The sequence below is a fragment of the Anolis carolinensis genome, chromosome 1, assembly GCF_035594765.1.
Source record: "Anolis carolinensis isolate JA03-04 chromosome 1, rAnoCar3.1.pri, whole genome shotgun sequence".
In the NCBI taxonomy this organism is placed as follows: domain Eukaryota; kingdom Metazoa; phylum Chordata; class Lepidosauria; order Squamata; family Dactyloidae; genus Anolis; species Anolis carolinensis.
The window spans coordinates 38,309,848-38,332,227 of NC_085841.1; the positions used below are offsets into that span (position 1 = coordinate 38,309,848).

At 41.8% G+C, this 22,380-nt stretch overlaps 1 protein-coding gene across 8 annotated transcripts in view; it reads left to right on the forward strand.

Annotated features, from left to right (window-relative positions):
* The window catches only part of dnah14 (dynein axonemal heavy chain 14), a 362,578-nt gene that overhangs the window by 174,927 nt on the left and 165,271 nt on the right, over positions 1 to 22,380 (forward strand). For all 8 annotated transcript variants that reach the window (XM_062972594.1, XM_062972581.1, XM_062972591.1 and 5 more), the window contains 4 exons: positions 1,149 to 1,399; positions 6,649 to 6,877; positions 7,475 to 7,528; positions 15,232 to 15,377. In XM_062972594.1, coding sequence (XP_062828664.1) covers positions 1,149 to 1,399; positions 6,649 to 6,877; positions 7,475 to 7,528; positions 15,232 to 15,377 — 680 coding nt within the window. The remainder of the gene's footprint in view (positions 1 to 1,148; positions 1,400 to 6,648; positions 6,878 to 7,474; positions 7,529 to 15,231; positions 15,378 to 22,380) is intronic.

The window sequence follows — 22,380 nt, forward strand, 5'->3', positions numbered from 1 at the left end:
TAATCTCTTTTTTCTTGTTTTTCTTGGCTAGGTTTGTCATCCTGGTATTCCATCCAATCCTCTCATTTTCAAATAATTTTATATAGTTTTCAGGTGATTCCCCCCCCCCCCCCCCAAAGCCATACAAAACATGCAAATCGTTAAAGGAGACATCAGACATCACTATTATATGGTGCTACCTCTTGTCTAATGGGCAGGGGTATTTTAAAATAATTGTTAGCACTTTTGTCTCTTCTTTAAAATTAAGAACATAAAAAAATATTTTTTTCCATTTGCTCTCAACCATCCTGTGGAAAAACCCTTTTAGCATTATTCAGAAAGAGAATCAGGGAAGGAGGTGAAGAAATTTGCCACTACAGCTTTGTCGCTGCAAGATTAACAATAGCAAAATCCTGGAAGGGGAAAAAGAGTTATTCATTAAAGATTGGAGAGATAAATTACTAGAATATATCCAAATGGCCAAGCTAACAAATGGTATTAGAGGAAGAAATAATGAAGAATTTGCAAATAAATGGAAGCTGGCATTTGGATATTTGCAAAGGAAGATAAAGGTAGATTTGAAAGTAGCCACAAAGGGAATTTATTAAAACAGGATACAAGGGTAGATAGGTTTATGAGCCACAGTGAGTGATGTTGGAAGTCTTCAGTGGTGGGGTGGGTTCACTGGTGGAGGGGGTGGTGGTAAGAGTGATGTGAGTTGGTTAAAAAGTGATAATTGTACAGTTATTAATAGTTATTATATGATCTGCATTTGATTGCTGAATAATTGTTTTAAAAATCCTTTATGTTTGCCTTTTTGGGTTTTTTTTTCTTTTTTACATACCATATACACAATAAAATTATATATATTTTCAAAAAGCATCCTGTAGAATGCAGTCTATTTTGTTGATAAATTCTGTTTACTTATTTTCCACAAACAAATCAAGTTTTCATTAACAGGATCTGTATTTTCAGTGTTGTGTGATAATCTTTTGAAAAGTATTTTAAAGGAAAGATAAACATGCATTGTTTGACAGTTAAATTAAGCATTTCTTTATAGAATTCTAGCAAATATAAGAGTAAATAGAGGACAAGAAATGAAAGAAATATCTAACTATGAGTACAAACAAATTATAAATATTATTGGTGATATATATTTTTATTTCTAGAGTCAAATCATGTTTACTCAAGAATGTGAAGTATGTTTGCGAAGTTCTAATTCAAAAAAGGAGATGATATCAGGTCGTAATGATCTAATCAACCTTATAGAGCAACTTGCAGAAATAGCTTCAGAGGTTCTTCCCTACCACAAAGAAAGCACATTGGAAGCATTGGTTACTTTGTTCATCCACTGTAGGGAGATACTAACTGCATTGCTGGATCATGACATTTGTAATCTTGAAGATTTTGAATGGACAAGGTATTTCTTGAAATTATTATTCATTAGTTAAATTTAGATATATAATAAATAGATATATAAAACTTATTCAATTCCTTGTTTTGAAAATAAATAAATCTAAAACTGGGATCAAATACTTTAATCTTCATACAACAGGGTAAAGAATATTAATTAATGATATGTGCCATTTAAATATAAGGTGTTTTATTGTTTTGCCATATTTTCCCGTTGTTGCTGGTTCTGTCTTCATTCTTTTTGCAGCTACTTGTAACAGGGTTTTTCTTTTTCTTTTTCTTTTAAAAAAATCTGCTTAAGGGCTCTTTCAATAAAATAATAATAATACAATAATACATTTCTTTTTGTATCCTGCCCCCATCTCCCGAAGGGACTCTTGGCGGCTCACATTGGGACAAGCCCAGCAACATAAGTTAAAAACAGATCAATAAAATTAAAAACATTGTAACAACATAAAACAACATAAAACACATAAAAATGTTGTAAGCCAGAGGAAACTTTGCTGAGATAATCCTATGGCATGAAGAGCAAATTCTCATCCCTGATTTTTTTTAAAAAAAGATTTAATGCTGTAGTGTTACATTGTAAGATTCTAATTCACTGATTTGCTGGTACACTAATGCACCATAACCCCAAAGGAAGAGTGTGTTCCTGATGTGTCTCAGAATTAAAAAGCATCCCACTTAAATACAATTCTTCAGATGGTACTAGGAACCACCACAAAATTGTTTGGGACAATAAAAATGCCATTTATAGGCAGGAGCAGTCTCCTGAGAATTACAACAATGATACTGCAACCTCCCGACCTGTCTGGAGGAGCCAATTGAGTGAGCTCTGTTTCCTTTTCCCCTGGCTGTGGTGAGAATTTTGGTGTTCTGGTTATTCACTATAAATATTAATGTATTAAATTTCTTAACTCTGAAAATAATTCTAATCCTCATCCTTCATGGGGCCAAACTAATGACAAACAGCATGCCACTTCTGCATGTGATCATATTTGTTTGTCCCAGTACATTACAGTGGTAGCAGTGAGGGAGTGGGGGAGGGAGATAGTAGTTTGAATAATAGGAAATTGCATCCTTTTTGTTATTGTTCATTAAAAATACTGTGCATGGCAAAAAGCTGGGATTTTGGCAAACTATCTACAGCTGCACAGTTAAAAATGCTACAATATGCCTACATTTTAGATCTAACTTTTAAACTTTTGTATTCTGCAACAAAATATACCAGTGGGAGTAAAATGTTGTCGTGATGCATGAAATTTAAGCAGATCTAAATAAAATACTATACCAACAAAAACATAATTCAGTTTTTATCATACGTTTTAAGTTGTGTATTGTGTTCAGTATATTTTAATCTTTTTCTGTATATTTTAGTATGTGTATTTTATGTAATGCTTGTGTGTTTTTAGCTATGTTTTAACCTTCCTTGAGCCATAAGGAGAGGCAGGTAAAAAATAACATCTTCATTATTATTGTTACTATTAAATATTGGTGTAATTTTGTGCTATTGCTTATATGTGGTTTTATGTACTTTCATGCAGATTTTTCTGCAGACACTGATATGCTATATTTGTAATTTGATTAATCAAGGTTCAATATTTCATCACAATCCAAAATGATTAAAGCTGATTGCATATACATTCGGAGGCATTTCCTAAGTCAGCAGGGATATTCAGAATATTACGTGCCTATTAAGTCAGGGCACATCTACAGTGATAACGTAGACTGGTGTGAGTATAGATCAGCCTGCGGGCAGCCACAAAATACATGTGGGTTGATCCAGAGTAATTTGGGAAAAGCTGCTTAATATGGCTGCATACAAGGAGCCTCCGGTGGCTCAGTGTGTTAAAGTGCTGAGCTGCTGAACTTGCAGACCAAAAGGTCCCAAGTTCAAACCCGGGGAGTGGAGTGAGCGCCCGCTGTTAGCTCCAGCTTCTGCCAACCTAGCAGTAGCAGTTCGAAAACATGCAAATGTAAGTAGATCAATAGGTACTGCTCCAACGGGAAGGTAATGGCGTTCCATGCAGTTATGGCAGCCACATGACCTTGGAGGTGTCTACGGACAATGCTGGCTCTTCGGCTTAGAAATGGAGATGAGAACCAACCCCCAGAGTCGGACACAACTGGACTTAACGTCAGGGGAAACTTGATGAGGAAGAGAGACTGCGGAGCAGATAGAAAGTCTTGTTGCACTGTAGCTGGCAGCAACAGGGAGGACAGGAGGTGGCAGTTGGGCCAGCAGTGCTGAACCAGTTTCAGTGAAGCTGGGGGTGCCTCCACACAGGGAGGAAAATGCACGCCGTCCTGGATTTTTACGTGGGGCGTCCAAATGACAGCTCACATAAAAATGCATTAATTCACCACAATGCAGGAAAACATTGCTTTGTGATGAATTAATTTGGCACTGGATTAGACCCGAGTCTTCCTGGAAGACTCAGGTCTAATTGAATATGGCTGATGTCGGGACTGCCCCCTCAGAAGTCCCGGACTTGAGTTTTTTGAGCTGTTTCAGCCCAGAATATCGGAGAGGGTTCTAATGCCCTCCCCAAACCCTTCAGAAAAGCCTTTAAAAGTAAAAATTACTTATCCGGACGGAATTTCCCTGCTGCCAGTCCTCTCATGCTGCGTACAAATGATGCACCAGGAGAAGGGGAGGAGGACAATCACTCCTGGTCCCACCTCTCCTGGGGCATCATTTTTACGTGACAGGAGAGGACCGGCAGCAGGGGAATGCCAGCTGGGTAATTTTTACCTTTTAAGGCTTTTTTTTTGGGGGGGGGGTGGTATCTCTGGGTGCCCTGCTGGAAGGTCCGGGAGGGCATCTGGACACCCACCCCCAGGAAATTGCGGGCTTTTTGACTGGTTTGAGGACAGAAGTCTGGTGGCCTGACTCGGGTTTTTTAAACTTGGGTGGAACTGGACTTTTCCCCTGTCTGGAACCGCCCTGGGCTGTAGGGATGTCCTTCCACCATTGAAGCAGCTTGAGGGTGCCCCTACTGCCTAGCCATGGAAAACATATAGGAATGGGTGCATCAACCACTTAGCTTAGAAGACATCCAAGTTGGTGATGTGCTTGGATTTTTAAGGGGGTGTTTCTATGTGTTTAAAATCTAACACAGTAAAAACACAAGAAACAGTTTGGAAGCCAGGAGGTAATATGATGTCAGCACATTCTCATGTGAAAAGGGTTTTTTTATGTGACTATTATATTGGCACTACCAATAGATGATTTGAATTTAGGCTTAATCATATTAACACTTAAAGTGACATATTGAAGATTTTTTTTTCTTTTGAGGTGATTTTCGAGATATCAGTAACATCCACGAGTGCCTCAGAGTTAACCGCTCTTTCCATAAAACCAAATTTATGCAGGTTTGATTATGACAAATTGACTTTAACATTAGATGTTTTTCATATCCTTCTATCCTAATTTTTTGAAAACAAATAAAGCAAATTATCGCTTAATGGTTGAAAGCGTGTGTCTTTCAATGCCAGTGTGCCATGACCAAAGTGCATGTAGCTGCATTCACCTCAGTCTATGGCAGTGGTTCTCAACCTGGGGTCCCCAGATGTTTTTGGTCTACAACTCCCAGAAATTCCAGCCAGTTTACTAGCTGTTAGGATTTCTGGGAGTTGAAGGCCAAAAACATCTAGGGACCCCAGGTTGAGAATCACTGCTCTATGGCAACTAGTACAGCATATCCAGCTTCAGCATCATTGGAATATGTTTGCAATGTTACATGATATAATGAGGTTTCCACATTCATAGAACATTGATTGAGTTCAAATTAGCACAGGTGTCTTGTCGTCTCATTGTGCTGTAATCAGTGAGAACAAATAGTAGCCACACACCACACACACACACACACACACACACACACATAAAATGCAATGTCCATAATTAGAACAGAAAAAACATCAAAACCATTGAGCCAAATCACACCAAATTTGGCCACAAAACTAATCATTTTCCAAGGAGTAACCATCAACCCCCCCCCCCCCCAAATTGGATTGGCCTATATCTATTTTTCACTCCCACCCTTTTTGGCCCAAATGGTACGTTGCCCTCTTTTCCCTTTACTCTCTGCACTTGCCCTGAGGGGGGCAACTGTGTTTACAGCTGATGGGGGGGATCCCAGCACATAGAGAAGAGCAGGTAGAGAGAGAGCAAGGTGCCAGGGCTCTTCTTCTTGGAGGGGCTTCCCTCCCTCCTCGCACAGAGAGGAACACATAGACCTCCAATTAAAAAAGGGGGGGAGGGAGGACAAGTAAGAGCCGTTCTCCCCCCTGGCTACCAGTCAGAAGGGTAGGCATCGCCCTTTTTTAGGCTCCACCCGTTTCGTGTCATAGCAACTCCCTCATCCACAATGGCACCCAGGGGACAAGCAGGGGACAGGCAGAGGTCACATAGGCCTCTTCCACACTGCCTATAAAATACAGATTATCTGATATGAACTGGATTATATAAACCACATTTGCATGGCTGCTTCCTACCTAGGGAAATCCACTGAAAATGAACAAAACCTGACTCACAGCATTAAAAAAAACTCTAAAACCAAGACAATAAATAAAGAACACTCTGAAAACAGGAATATGCTACTGAAGGGGTTTGAGACAACTGACTCACCATAATAGGAGTTCAAGTTTACCCTACAGCCAGAGACCACACCGAACCCCAGCAGTACTGCATCTAGGCCAAAATTGCCCAACCTAACAAACTTTAAGTACTGATGGAGTTTGTGGTTGTTAACCAGGCATGATGTAAGTTGCAGCTCACATACAACCTTATGCATACTGTACATATATATAACCATATAACATATATTAAATACCACCACTTCCTCATTACTTTTTTTTTTCAAAACCAACACGTGGCCGGGCATAGCTAGTCCCTACTAAATCTAGAAAGTGCATGATTTTTTAAATTTTTTTTTGCCATTCAGAGAATGAAAATCTGGTACATCTAGAGAATGTTCATTCTTGGACAGCTGGAGGAACAATCTACCTTATCCCAATTTGCTGCTGCACAAAATAAATAAATAAAATATTTTAAAAAGGGATTAGATCAGGCTTTAGAATGAAACTAGTGAAGAAGAAAAGGGAGTCAATGGACATAACAGAAAAAGACTCTTGGATTCCTGCTTAGAAATAATCCAAGAATATGTGAATTGCTCCTCCAGCCATCCAAGAATGAATATTCACAGGAAACATCAATCTTTCATGCTCACATATTAAAATGTGCTTTCATTTCAGGCAGCTGCGTTATGAATGGCATGATGCTTACCCATGTAGGGTTATTCAAGGTTTTGCCTCCTTTGAATATGGTTATGAATACCTGGGCTGCTCTCCACGTTTGGTTATTACCCCTCTCACAGATCGGTGTTGGTTAACTGTCACTGGAGCTCTACAACTGAATTTAGGAGGTTGTCTTGCTGGTCCAGCTGGTACAGGAAAAACAGAAACTGTTAAAGATCTATCAAAAGTAAGTTTGATATCAAAATGTGTTTTCTTTCGTAAAACAGTATATTCATCTTCATATTTCATGCCAAAAACTTTATCTGCCTTGGTGAAACATGCAAAAGTGCTGTCTTTGCCAGGCCTTCATACCTCAGGCCCAAAAAAATAGCAAGGGACTACAAAAATAAGCTGGTTGTGGAACAATCCTGTTTGGTTAATGCCATGTAATTCATAGAATCAAAATTAAAAATAGGTTCCAATACTTTTGAACTAAATCCATTTGTTTGCTCAAATAGAAAAGAACTATTGGGTGAGTTAGTTATAATTTAGACCAGGACTTAGATTTAGTCCATATTGTTTATGAATTAGCTGAACGGTTATATTGAAATGTTCATGTCATGTTTTCTTGTCTGCACAGTTTTTAATTTTATCCAAATTTCACTCGATTTTTAAGTTTAGAAAGGCAGTTTTTCTTAGGGGTATTTTTTAAACAGTACAAATTGAAAATTTAATAAGACCTACAATTTTATTCCACATTTGAAACATTTTTATCTTATTAATCTGCCTTTTTAAGCAAATAACATTGTTTCAGCCCTAATGCGGTATTTCTCTTTTTCACTAGGCTTTGGGGAAACTCTGTCTTTCCTTTAACTGTTCTGAAGGTTTGGATGATCAGGTACGGTGCATAATTTTTATAAATAAGCAGTTTAGAAATTTGTACCCTTAGACTTGTTTATGTAGAATTAAGGGCTCATCTGTACCAGGAAGGTAAAGGTAAAGGTAAAGGTTTCCCCTTGACATTAAGTCTAGTCGTGTCCAACTCTGGGAGGTGGTGCTCATCTCCATTTCTAAGTTGAAGAGCCGGCGTTATCTGTAGACGCCTCCAAGGTCATGTGGCTGGCATGACTGCATGGAGTGCTGTTACCTTCCCACCGGAGCGGTACCCATTGATCTACTCACATTTGCAAGTTTTTGAACTGCTAGGTTGGCAGAAACAGGGGTTAATAGTGGTTACCCTGCTCCCCGGATTTGAACCACTGACCTTTCAGTCAGCAAGTTCAACAACTCAGCAGTTTAACCCGCTGCACCACCGGGACTCCCAGGAAGGTTAGCCCTGTGTAAATCTGACCAGAGAAGCTCTGGATTTTTTTTCACTTAAAGAACTATTCCAATAAGTTATGACTCAAACCAAAAGAAAATTGAAGCAACTCCTGGATGCTGAATACCAAAACAACTTGTGTATAGCATAACAATTGAGTCCTTGGTTTAGCCAGAGCCGGTCACATTCTTCTACTTGACACCCCTTTATCTATAATGATGTGTGCGCGTGTGTGCATGCCTTCAAGTTGTCTGTCTACTCATGGTGATTAGACAAGGAATATTTAGAGATGATTTAGCAAATTCTTTTCTCTGAAATATAGCTTATAGATCCTGATGTTTGTTGGTAGTTTTCCATACAAGTACTAGTAATTGCTGAACCTATTTAGCTTCCAAGATCAGATGGGATCTCTGTGTGTCATGCACAACATACAGGAAAGCCTCTTCTGAGTTTATTTGAAAGTGCTTCCTGCAGCAGCACTTCAAAGCCAATGCAATACATAGCAGTGGAAACACGGAAACTGTTGCCCATGTCTTACTGCAGTATAGTCTTTGTACAGAGATAAATTAGAAGGGTTAATTGCCCAGAGCATCGAGCTAGATTTTATGCACCATAGTCTATTGGTGTCTATTAGTGCCGCAATCCTGTTTTTTGTGAAAATTGATATGCACCAGCATTGCCCTTCTTCCTTTCCTATGGTCTGCTTACCATCTTGTAGACCAGGGGTTCTCAAACTATGCTCTGAGGAGCCCTTGGGGTTCTGTGGGTAATTGTGAGGGGCTTCATGGCACCATAGTGCTTCCCGCTTCCTCTCTTTCATCATCCTGAGAAATGCAGGGAAATTAAAGTTTTGAGTTACTGGAAATAACAGCAGCAGAATCCTCCCAGGGCACAGACCCTTCCCATTCTCACTGCCTATTCCTTTCCATCCAGATCCTTCCCGCTCCTTCCATCTGTCTGGCGATACTACTTTTCTTGCCTCCCAGACCCTCCTCCCCATTTTCTTTGCTTCCAAAACCCTATTTCCGTCCCATTGCTCAGGTTATACTTTGATTGTGTTTTTCCTGCATGGCAGAAGGAGATTGAAGTGGATAGCCTCTGGGGTTTTGCTGCTGCTATTATTATTATTATTATTATTATTATTATTATTATTATTATTGACACAACGACATTGTATGACACAGCAAACAAGATAGATATGCTGGATTTTGTATCACAAAATCACAAGTCGAACACTTCCCAAGTGTCTAGGACTGTGTGATGTATTTTCGGATGATGCGCGCAGATCCCAGCAGGGTGACCTTTTGCAGTTGGCAGATCGTAATTTTGTCAATGTCTATTGTTCCCAAATGCCAGCTGAGATCTTTTGGCATGGCACCCAGTGTGCCAATCACCACCAGGACCACCTGTACTGGTTTCTGCCAGAGACTTTGAAGTTCAATCTTAAGGTCCTGATAGCGGCTGAGTTTTTCTTGTTGTTTTTGGTCAATGCGACTGTCACCTGGGATGGCAACATCAATGATCCAAACCTTGTTCTTTTCCACAACTGTGATGTCTGCTGTGTTGTGTTTCAGAACTTTGTCAGTCTGGATTTGGAAGTCCCACAGTATATTTGTGTGTTCATTTTCTAATACTTTTGCAGTGTTGTGATCCCTCCAGTTCTTTACTGCTGGGAGGTGGTACTTGAGGCATAAGTTCCAATGAATCATTTGGGCCACATAGTTGTGCCTCTGTTTGTAGTCCGCCTGTGCAATTTTCTTACAGCAGCTGAGGATATGATCAATGGTTTTGTCAGCTTCCTTGCACAGTCTGCATTTTGGGTCATCAGATGATTCTCGATCTTGGCCTTAATTGCATTTGTTCTGATGGCTTGCTCCTGGGCTGCAAGGATCAGGCCTTCTGTCTCCTTCTTCAGTGTCCCATTCGTGAGCCATAGCCAGGTCTTCTCCTTATCAGCTTTTCCTTCAATTTTGTCAGGGAACTTTCCATGCAATGTTTTGTTGTGCCAGCTGTCAGCTCTAGTTTGTAGTGCGGTTTTCTTGTACTGGTTTTTTGTCTACTGTGCTTTGAGTTTCTGATTTTTGACTTCCATCAAAGCAAGTTCTTCACTTTGCTTTACATATTCTGCCAGGGCATGTTCTTCTTCTTTGACTGCTTGTTTTACTTGCAAGAGTCCTCTGCCACCAGATCTTCTAGGCAGATATAGCTGGTCAACATCACTGTGAGGGTGCAGTGAATGATGAATGGTCATGAGTTTTCTTGTTTTTCTGTCCAAATTGTCCAGTTCTGCCTTTGTCCAGTTTATGATGCCAGCAGTATATCTTATGACAGGTATGGCCCAGGTGTTTATAGCCTTGATGGTGTTGCCTCCATTGAGCTTGCTTTTGAGATTTTTTCTGACCCTTTATGTGTATTCTTTGCTGACCACAGTTTTCACATGTTCATGCTTGATGTTGTCCAGCTGTAATATGCCCAGATATTTATAGGCCTCTGGCTGGTGACACTTGATCGTTTGGCCATTAGGCATATTTATGCCCTCACTTTCAATTATTTTTCCTTTCTTCAATGCCACTGTCGAACATTTGTCCAAACCAAACTCCATGCTGATATCAGTGCTAAAAATTCGGACAGTGTTAGTCAGAGACTGGATTTCAGTTTCCGTTTTCCCATACAGCTTTAGGTCATCCATGTACATCAGATGCGAAATTTTGTGAGATTTCTTAGATGTTTGATAGCCAAGATTTGTTTTTTGTAAGATTGTTGACAAGAGGGATCATGGCAATAATGAAAAGCAGATGGAACAATGAGTCTCCCTGGAAAATTCCTCTTCTGATGTTGACAAGTCCATAGCTTTTATTTCCAACAAACAGTTCAGTTTTCCAGTGCTCCATCATATTTTTAATAAAGGTGCCAACGTTTTTACTAATCCCGATGGCGCCCAGGCACTTGATGATCCAGCTGTGTGGGAGTGAGTCAAAGGCCTTTTTGTAGTCAATCCATGTCATGTGAAGATTAGATTTTCGGCTTTTACAGTTCTCCAGAATCATTTTGTCAATTAATAACTGGTCTTTTGTGCCCCTGCTTTTCCATTTGTTGCCTTTCTGTTCATCTGGCAAGATGTTTTTCTCTTCAAGATAGTCTTGAATTCTGTCAGCTATGATGCCAGTCAGTAGTTTAAACATAGTGGGCAGACACATTATTGGCCTGTAGTTTCCTGGTGCTGCTCCTTTTGCTGGATCCTTTTGTATCAGGTATGTTCTTCCAGTTGTTAGCCATTCACTGATACTTCCTTTCTGCAGCATCTCATTGAATTGTTGGGCCATTTTTCCATGTAAACTAATCAGATATTTGAGTCAAAATCCATGAAGTTGATCACTACCAGGCGATGTCCAGTTCTTGACTTTTTGCACTCGTTTGCTGATCATTTCAGTTGTTATTTCCATCTGTTCCATTTTGTTCTGTGAGAATTTTCCTTCAAACTCCTTTATTCACCCAGCGTTTTTATTGTAGTTCTTATTATTTTCCCAAAGCTCTTTCCAGAACTTCGTTGTTGCAGTTTTCTCTGGCTTTATGGTTACTGTGTCTGTTGTTTGGTTCAACTCTGGTAGAACCATTTTTGGCTTGATTGAAACAGTTGATTTTGTCTGTACTGGATGATTCTGGCTTCATATCTTTCGATTTTTCTGGCTGTTGCTGTAATTTGTTCTTTCATGATTTCCAAAGCTTCTTCAATTTTTCTGGTGTTTAGCCAGTACTTTCTGATCAGGTATTGCTTGATTTTGTCATTCTTCAGTTTCTTCTCTTTGATATTTTTCAGGTTATTTGCATCTGATCTAAGTTTCTTGATTTTCAACTCTAGCCTGACCTTCCACTTTGGTTTTCCAGTCAATTTTCTTTGGGGCTGCCTTGGTTGTAGGAGCCCAAGCTCTTCTGTTACTATCAGTGCTGCACTGTAGGCCTACTGGTTTGTTTGTTCAATTGATGTTATCTGGACAGTGGAGAGTACTGTATTCACAACTTTCATAAGAGGCGGCAGGTGTCTCTTGGGCACTGTTTTTAGAGTTGAGAGCTGCTTTCTTATTGCATTTGCTGCAGCATGAGCCATGATCATATCCTTGAGCTCTTGTTGTCTTGCTGTCAAGGTTCCTGGTGGTTCAACAGGTGTTTCAAGTGCTGGTTCTTCAAATTCATGCAAAAGCTCCACACTTTCTTCTGGTTCAGTCTGTTCCACCATTCCAAGTGTTGCTGGAGTCTGCTGCTGTCTGTGCTGTGGTGTGATGATAATTTTCTTTGCAGATTTTCTGGATTTCTTCGAGTTCAACTTTACTGAACACTTTGTTTCTGATTATGAATCTTTGTTAGTCAGCCAGTTGGGGTTCTGTTATCTGTGAGTCAGGGTATTCTTGTTTCCACAGTTGATGCATCCTTTTTTGGTAGCCACGCTTTTGAGGTTCAGACTTGTAATAGCATTTCATAACTGTGTAGTTTTCTGGCATTGTATATTTCTGCTGCTTCTATGACTGTTCATTTGTATTTTGATTCCGTAGCCTACTTGTCGATGGATGTCCAGAATCAGCAGCATCCACCACGGCCCTTTTTATCCTGGGCGACGACCGAGCCAGTATAGACTTCGTTTTGGTTTGATTCTCCATAATGCTAATGGGTTAGGTGCTCTTAGTTCCACTTTTCAGCTGAGACCTCTCTGGCTTGGTTGGACCTGCCAGTAGTTACACTACCGCCAGCACAGCTCTCAGCGTCCTCGGAGCAGTTAACCCCCCCCCCCACTGCGACAAGGTGGCACCTACAGGGGGGCTATTATTATTATTATTATTATTATTATTATTATTATTATTATTATTATTTTATTATGACACAGCAAACAAGATAGATATGCTGGATTTCATTTCACAAAATCACAAGTCGAACACTTCCCAAGTGTCTAGGACTGTGTAATGTATTTTCGGATGATGCGTGCAGATCCCAGCAGGGTGGCCTTTTGCAGTTGGCAGATCGTAATTTTGTCAATGTCTATTGTTTCCAAATGCCGGCTGAGATCTTTTGGCACGGCACCCAGTGTGCCCATCACCACCGGGACCACCTGCACTGGTTTCTGCCAGAGTCTTTGAAGTTCAGTCTTGAGGTCCTGATAGCGGGTGAGTTTTTCCTGTTGTTTTTCGTCAATGCGACTGTCACCTGGGATGGCAACATCAATGATCCAAACCTTGTTCTTTTCCACAACTATGATGTCTGGTGTGTTGTGTTCCAGGACTTTGTCAGTCTGGATTCGGAAGTCCCACAGTATCTTTGCGTGTTCATTTTCCACGATCTTTGCTTGTTTGTGATCCCACCAGTTCTTTGCTGCTGGCAGGTGGTACTTGAGGCATAAGTTCCAATGGATCATTTGGGCCACACAGTTGTGCCTCTGTTTGTAGTCTGTCTGTGCAATTTTCTTACAGCAGATGAGGATATGATCAATGGTTTCGTCAGTTTCCTTGCACAGTCTGCATTTTGGATCATCAGCTGATTTTTCGATCTTGGCCTTAATTGCATTTGTTCTGATGGCTTGCTTCTGGGCTGCAAGAATCAGGCCTTCTGTCTCCTTCTTCAGGGTCCCATTCGTGAGCCAGAGCCAGGTCTTCTCCTTATCAGCTTTTCCTTCAATTTTGTCAAGGAACTTTCCATGCAGTGTTTTGTTGTGTAAGCTGTCAGCTCTAGTTTGTAGTGCAGTTTTCTTGTACTGGTTTTTTGTCTGTTGTGTTTTGAGGAGTTTCTGATTTTTGACTTCAATCAAAGCAGGTTCTTCACTTTGCTTTACATATTCTGCCAGGGCATGTTCTTCTTCTTTGACTGCTTGTTTTACTTGCAAGAGTCCTCTGCCCCCTGATCTTCTAGGCAGATAGAGCCGGTCAACATCACTGCAAGGCCTGAAGTCTTCTTCCCTTCCGCATTCCTTGGTATAGCCAGAAGAGGACTTTGGGGGGAGGGGGGATTTCTCCTCAAACAGAGCATGTATCAGTAAGTCGAGAGGGGAATGGGGGAGGAGCCTCTTCTCCAGGCTCCCTGAGTCTGGGGAGGAGGGATTGCTGTGGAAACAGACAATTGGACCACTGAAGGTAATCCCAGGAGTCTGTTTGCACAGGTCCCATACCCCCAAAAATCCGGATCTTCAGAGAAGATCTGGATCTTTAGAGGTATTGTTAAAAATTGGATTAAACTGAGCAAATTCGGTTTATTCCAGTTTGAAATGGATTAGTACGAAACGTCATTTGGGTGCCTCCAGCTAATCAGTTTTTAGCCCAAGTTTTAGGGCTTAGTTTTAGAAGGGCCCTAAGGCTGAAGATTTCAAAACTCCAGTTCCAATGTGTTGTCAAAGGCTTTCATGGCTGGAATCACAGGGTGGCTGTATGTTTTCCGGGCTGTATAGCCATGTTCCAGAAGTATTCTCTCCTGACGTTTCGCCCACATCTATGGCAGGCATCCTCAGAGGTTGTGAGGTAACCTCACAACCTCTTAGGATGCCTGCCACAGATGTGGGCGAAACGTCAGGAGCGAATACATCTGGAACATGGCCATACAGCCCGGAAAACATACAACCACCCTCCAGTTCCAATGTTTGCAAAAGAACAAAAGAAAGTTTGCAAACAAGATGGAAATGCTTAACCAAGAGGGAATTTCCTAAATGTCCCCGGAATGAGCTTTGGAATTGTGTAATTTCAACAATAATTTCAACAATTATTTTTTTCAAAACGAGAAGTGGAAGGGGCCAAAAAGGATAGTTTTGGTTTTGCAGCCACAGCTCCTCACGTTCTTATGGCCAGAAGTAAAATGACAAGCACTATGGTCATAGGGAAATGAAGCAATTAAAGTGACGTTAACAGTACACCTTTAATGACATGTCACAATCCCCAAAACTCATAGCTGAAGTGCTTTTGCATTTGTTGCACAGCTGAAAACACTTTGAAAAGTGCTTCAAAGTTCTTTCTGTTACTTGAAAACAAGAGATGTACATTTTTAGAAAAGGACTTCTATGCGTTTTGTGGTTGAAGAGGCTGCAACTCATGTTACAAACCTCATGTGGTAAAGTCTTTAGTATTAATAAGCTTTTACACTAGAGTATATCTACTGATATATATTGCTCTGACCACTAGCTCAACACAAATAAAACTTGACTTGATGCTTGATAATGAGAGGGATAGTTTTACAGAAGAAATTAGAGAATTTGAGTGTATCACATTAAAAAAAAAGTTCAGTGCTGATCAAAATATTCCTTTTTGTTTAAGGTGATGGGGAAATTATTCTGCGGACTAGTTCAGTCAGGAGCTTGGTGTTGTTTTGATGAATTCAACAGGATTGATATAGAAGTACTTTCCACAGTTGCGTCACAGATTCAGACAATCAAAGCAGCTAAAGACAGCTTCACTGTTAGGTATTTATTTGAAAATTTTTCAATTGTTTGAAAGTGGAATTGTGCACTTTATATGTTTTTAACCTGTTCTAGATGTTTTATTTGCACAATTGTTTTAATTGGTTTTAATTTATGAGATGTGTTTTATTACTATATTTAAACAGCATTAAATTTTGCCCGAGTTGTAAGCCGCCTTGAGTCCTGCACGGGGTGAGAAAGGCAGGATATAAATAAATAAATAAATAAGTACCTTATTGTATTATTTGGAAACATTACTTATTGGATAAAACGTCCCAGAATTATCCAGAATCCCCCAATCATCATGATCAAATGACTTATTACATGCAGATGCATGTGGCTTTACATTGTGTGTATATGTGTATGCATGTATATACATGTTTCTATGTTTGTGTTTTAAAATTTTACTTAAAAGAAGGCTTTAAAAGTGTTTAGAAATCTTGACTCTAGGACTGATAGAAGTTCTGACTGCTGGATGGCCATGTATGAATTAGAAAGCCAACAATACAACCAATTGTATATTACCTATATGTGTTTTCTGTACAACTCTGGAGAAAACAGTTATTTGAAAGCATTTTAAAAAGAAATGCCTTTCCTTTAATTCTAATATTGAAATGATTTGTATCTATTTATTCAATAACTTAGAAGTTCTATTGTGTATGCCCACAGAGCACATGAGTGAATTAATAAATGTTCTATGTACCCATGCTTGTAAAAGGATCTTTTGACCTTGCTCATAGCATGTCTTACGCTACGAAAGGGGGATTATAGTGACACAACAGTCATACAAATCATTGCAAAAGGAAAAAAGAAAGAAATTAAAAAGTAAAAACAGCATGCCATAATACTTTCCATTTATGCAAGGCTGTAATCCACACATAGGACTTCATCAGATTACACTGGGAAGTGTTCAGAAGGAGAGAGTTCAGTCTAACTCCATTCCGTAAAAAAAAAAGAGAGAGAGAGTTTTTCCCTACCTTGGGATCACACTGTTTAGTGCACACAGTTTTCGTGCATATTTTTCAATGAAGACATTTGGCCCCGCCCGCCATTCCACAATTCCCAAAAGCAGAGAGGGAGAAAAGGGGGGGGGGGGGGAGGGCAACAGCACTGGCTCTCACAACACAGGACACAGACAAACCATGAAGGGAAGGAAAAGGGTACTCTAAAAGGCATTTTTTTTTGCAAAGTAGAAGTGTTATGAGGTAGCTTACAACTGAACCTTCCTGGCTGCTTAGGGAGCAAAAGGAAATGCCGGAAATTGCCCAAAAAAGTTTATTTTGACTCCTTCCCCAATTTCTCCTCCCACAAATTGGATGATTCTAACCTGAGAGCAACGAGGGCTACTTCATTTGAAATTTGGCAAAACATCCAGAGTTTTGAGAAAAATCCATTTCCTCACATCTTCCTGATTTGTTGTGGGGGGGGGGGGGGGGTGAGGGAATGCTGCCCTCCACGTTTAAAATACTCAAAAACTGCACTTTAACAAAATGAATGTAGTGGACCCACAGACTACCAGATTTTAAGTGTAGAACTCGGTAGAATTTAAGTTATGTGATGAAGTGGATATACACATTAGACAAAAAAGAAACATTTTGGGACCTGCAAGGAGCAGGAAAGTATTTCTTGAAAGACAGATTTTAGAAATGGCAAGTTATTTCCTTTTAGCCCAATTGGTCAGTGATCCATATCTATTTAATATCAATTTACACCTTAGTTTATTTCAATGATGTACATGGGACTACAATTGAAAGCTCTGACTCCCATTTTCTTTCAAAGCTCAGAACAAGTTTTTAAGATTGATAAATTATAATAATATTATAATAATATTATTTCTTACCCGCCTCTCCTCACGACTCGAGGCCAGTTACAACATTGCTAAAACACATAATCAAAGCACATAATCATTTAAAAGCACTCAATAGAATACACATATTAAAACATATTTCTATAAAATACATACTAAAATACACAAAACAAAAGTTAAACATAGAGTAGAAGTTTTAAATTAATCATTAAATGTTATGATTGAGCCTCATGGCTCTGTTACTGACAGACGTGGGCGTAAGACTCCTCGAGAGTCAGATACTCTCGAGGAGCGAGAGAGAAAAAGACTGCGAGACATATTTGCAGCACCATCTGACGAGGAGTCTTTCGAAGGGTTTACGGAGAGAATGGAGGAGGGGCTGGTTAGCTCAGAGGAGGATGAGATGGATTGGACTCGGGTAAGGGAGGAAGTGGGTGCCACTGGCCATGATGGGACAGAAGATGAATGGGGACCTTCAGGATTAGACCCATGGTTTAGCTGGAGGGATGGGACGGGATCCACAGCTGGAGATGCTGTTGGGCGTAGTCAGAGGTGTTCCAGCTCTGACGAGGAAAGTGATGAGGAAACGCCCGGGTTAAGGAGGACAGCTGACAGTGATGAAGATTTGTAACTGGCATAAAATGGGGCTTGGGAGCAATTGCAAATTGCGTTGGGCAAGGTAATCTGGGCAAACGCTTGGGATCCGTGTGTGTGTGGGACGCTTCCCTGAAGACTTGTGTGCTTTCCTGTGCTGTGACGTAAGTTGATTGGAATCCAGGGTCAGACGGCGGGAGGGATTGTGTGGGCATTTGTTTGTGCAAACCTGTGCTTACTCTTATTAGCTTGACCCTCCGTCGTCTTCTTGACGGACGCCATCTCCTGCTTTGAGAACTCGGACTGAACTGACCACGGCTTGTCTTCCCCCCTTCTTGGACTTGGAAAAACTACAAACGTCTGCTTCTGGCTTTGATCTACGGAACGGAACTGGTCTACTCAACTGCTACAATCCTTGGCTGATTTACTCGTGTTGGAGATCCTGTCTGCTGTGTGTGTGGGGGAGCGACGCAAGTTACTCTAAGCACAGTGTTGGCAGCAGAGAGGAATCTGCTGCCAATTAGTTGCATTCTTTGTATCTTTTGTTCCTTGGCTTTCGTTTCGTTTATACCCAGGCTGAAGCAAGCAGTTTGTTTTTACCCGGATTAAACTCCGGTTTAATCCGGTTTATCTTTTGAACATTTACTTTTGCCCCTTTTTGCTCCTAAAGGCAAAAACTGCCTGGCCCTTGTGTTTTACGGGCATTTTTGAGTTCTGTAATCTAATAAACTCTGTTACTTTGAATCTTGTGGCGTTCTGTCCTTGACAGATTGCCCAACGCCCATAAAAAGTTTATTGCAGCAATAAACCCGTCAGGAAGACGATGGATGAGTTAAGGGCCAAAGTAGACCAATTGCAAACGGCTTTTACCGTTATCCAAACAGCTCAGGCTGTGAAAGGACATGTTTTGACTCCTGAACGCTTTGACGGAACCAGGTGCAAGTTGCCAACCTTTTTGGCACAAGTGGAGCTTTATTTTTCTCAGCTCAGTGCTCATGCTTTTCCTACAGACACTAGCAAGGTGGCCTTTATTTTGAGTTTGTTGACCGGTCCCGCAGGACAATGGGCCACTAATTTAATTTTGGGAAATGACCCAGTCAAGGACAATTTGAATAATTTCAAAAAGTTGTTAACTGATACTTTTGGGGATCCTCTCCGCACGGAGAACGCTGGGTGGGCTCTGTATCGGTTGAAACAGGGAAAGGGGACTGTTTTGGATTACTTAAATAAGTTTAACCTGTATCGCCACCAGCTGGATTGGGGGGAAAATGCATTCATGCTTTTATTTACTGCCGGGTTAAGTGATATGCTCCAGGATGAATTAGCACGCTTGGAGCCGGCTGAAAGCTGGGACGCCTTAGTAGCTAAGGTGCTGCGTTTAGACGCAAGGTTCGAGGCTCGTAAACACTCAAAAGCAATGTGTGCGCCACCCATGCATGTAACCAGGGCACCTGTGGTGATGGGGGAAGAGCCCATGGAGCTTGGGGTCTTTAAAAAGCTGTCTACAGAGGAAAAGAGCCGTAGGAGGCAGCTGGGCTTGTGTTTGTACTGTGGGAATGCTGGGCATTTTGCCAAAAATTGTAATGTGAAACCTTCCCAGCTTTCGGGAAAAGGCCAGCCCTAGTGCGACGTGAGTCCAACGCACTAGGGCTCCTCAAGCAGTCAACTGAGGGGAGGAAGCATGTTTTCGTACCCATTACATTATCTGTTGGGGGAAGGGAACTTGTTTCTACTTTGGCACTGCTGGACTCAGGGGCTACGGTCTCCTATGTAGATATTGAGTTTGCTAAGAAGCATGGCATTCCTAGAGTGCGCAAGGCATGCGACGTGTGGGTGGAAGGAGCAGATGGGAGACTGCTGGAGACTGGGGTGGTTAACCATGAAACCTCAGCAGTAACGTGGGAGGTGCAGGGAGTAACGGGAACGTTTGTGTGGGATATTACGAGCTTGCCTAGATATGATGTGATCCTGGGGATGGATTGGCTAGCTGTAGTAAACCCACAAGTAGATTGGGCAACACGTAAAGTGATCTTAAAGAGGCAGGATTGTTGCACTCTAAATGTTACTCATTCTGATATGGAGGGAGTGCCTGCTGAGTATGGGGAGTTCTCTGATGTATTTTGTAAAAGAGAAGCGGACAAATTACCACCGCACAGGCCATATGATTGCGCCATCAAGTTGGCAGAAGGTGCGAAACTGCCAGCAGGGAGGCTGTATGCCTTGACTGTACCGGAAAGGCAAGCTTTGCGGGAGTTTCTAGATGAAAATTTAGCCAAGGGGTTTATTCGCCCATCTAGTTCTCCAACTGCGGCACCGGTATTCTTTGTAGCCAAAAAGACTGGGGAACTTAGGTTGGTCTGCGATTATCGGATCCTAAACAAATACACCATTCGGGATAGGTACCCGCTGCCTTTAATCTCGGAACTGTTATCAAGGGTGCAAGGGGCTAAGGTCTTTACCAAGCTTGACCTGCGGGGGGCCTATAACTTAATCCGTATACGGGAAGGGGATGAATGGAAGACGGCATTTAACACGTGTTTCGGATGCCACGAGTTCCGAGTCATGCCTTTTGGGCTTTGTAATGCTCCTGCGGTATTCCAGAGGTTCATGAACGATGTGTTCAGGGACCTAATTGACCAATTTTTAGTGATTTATTTGGATGATATCTTGATTTTTTCTAAGGACGAGAAAGAACATCGTCAACATGTCAAGCAGGTTCTGCACCGACTGCGGGCTAATGGGCTTTTCGCCAAGGCTTCCAAGTGCGTCTTTCATGTGCCTGAAGTGGAGTTCCTAGGTCATGTAGTGTCAGGTAGGGAACTTAAAATGGACCCACATAAGGTTGACGCCGTCAACTCATGGCAGGAGCTGAAGACTAAGAAGGATGTACAAAGGTTCTTGGGTTTCGCTAATTACTACCGGGAGTTTATTCCGAATTTTGCAAAGCTCACGGTACCTTTGACGCAGCTTCTGCGCAAGAAACAGCCATTTGTGTGGGGGCGGGAAGCTCACGAGGCGTTTCTACAACTAAAGTCTAGTTTTCAATCGGACAACATACTAACCCATCCTGATGTTGACAGACCGTTCGTGGTAGAAGCGGACGCTTCTAGCTACGCGTTGGGGGCTGTATTGTCTCAGAAGGATTCCTCAGGGACCTTGCGTCCCTGTGGATTTTACTCGCGGCAACTAACACCCTTCGAGCAGAACTATACCATATGGGAGAAGGAGTTGTTGGCGATTAAGGTGGCGTTTGAGGTGTGGCGGCACTGGCTTGAAGGGGCACGGCACCAGATCGTGGTCAGATCTGATCACAAGAACTTAGAGCACTTGCAAACAGCAAAGAAGTTAAACCAGCGTCAAATCCGCTGGGCTTTGTTTTTCTCCAGGTTTAACTTCAAGGTGCAGTTCGTGGAGGGGAAGGCAAACTTGCGGGCCGATGCTTTATCCCGCAAGCCGGAATTTAAGACCAATGAGCAGGTAGTATGTCAGACCATCTTGCCTACTGCCTCTCTGTGTGTTGTAGATAATGAGCTTGGGTTACATGACCAGATCCTTGAGGCTCAGAAGGATGATGTGTGGACTCAGGAGCAACTGATGCTGCTCTCTGCAGGTAACCGTACCATACTGCCGCATCTCCAGGATCAAGACGGGGTATTGGTGCGTAGGGGGCAGGTTTACGTACCAGTGGGGACCCTCAGGTTGGAGGTGATTAGAGCCCACCATGACGAACCCATGGCTGGGCACTTTGGCAGGTTCAAGACCGTACAGCTTATCACCAGGAGCTACTGGTGGCCAAAGATGCGGCAAGACATTCTGCGCTTTTGTGACAGCTGCGCCGTTTGTCAGCAGAGTAAGACGCCTGTTGGGCGCCCTAGAGGGTTGTTATCGTCTTTACCTGTTCCGGAGAGGCCATGGCAAATCATTTCCATGGATTTTATTTCAGATTTGCCTAAGTCTGGGGGTTATACTTGTATTTGGGTGGTGGTGGATTTATTTAGTAAACTGGCTCATTTTATTCCTTGTTCAACCATTCCGGCGGCCCCTACGTTGGCCTTACTATTTACAAAGCACATCTATCGTTTGCACGGAGCACCCGAGGTGATTATTTCAGATAGGGCTCCGCAATTTGTGTCACGCTTTTGGAAACACTTCCATGAGTGTTTGGGGACTAAGTTAAACGTGTCTTCAGCTTTCCATCCGCAAACGGATGGACAGTCGGAACGGGTTAATGGGCTCTTAGAGCAGTATCTGCGTTGTTTTTGTTTAGATCAACCCACGGCTTGGGTAAAGTGGTTACCGGTGGCGGAATTTGCTTACAACAATGCGGTGCACACGTCTAGTCAGCATACGCCATTTGAGCTAACTTATGGTTTTCACCCACGGGGAGGTGTGGCGCCGTCGACCAATGTGGTCTCTTCGGACCCTGTGTACCGCTCTTCGGAAATGGCTGCATTGCATGATGTTGCCCGTCGCTTACTGTTGGAAGCTAAGGCAACGCAGAAGACTCAGGCTGACCGCCACAGGCAGGCAGGGGAGGAGTTGGAAGAAGGGGATTTGGTGTGGTTATCTTCCAAACATATTAAACAGGCTGGGGGAAAGTTTGCG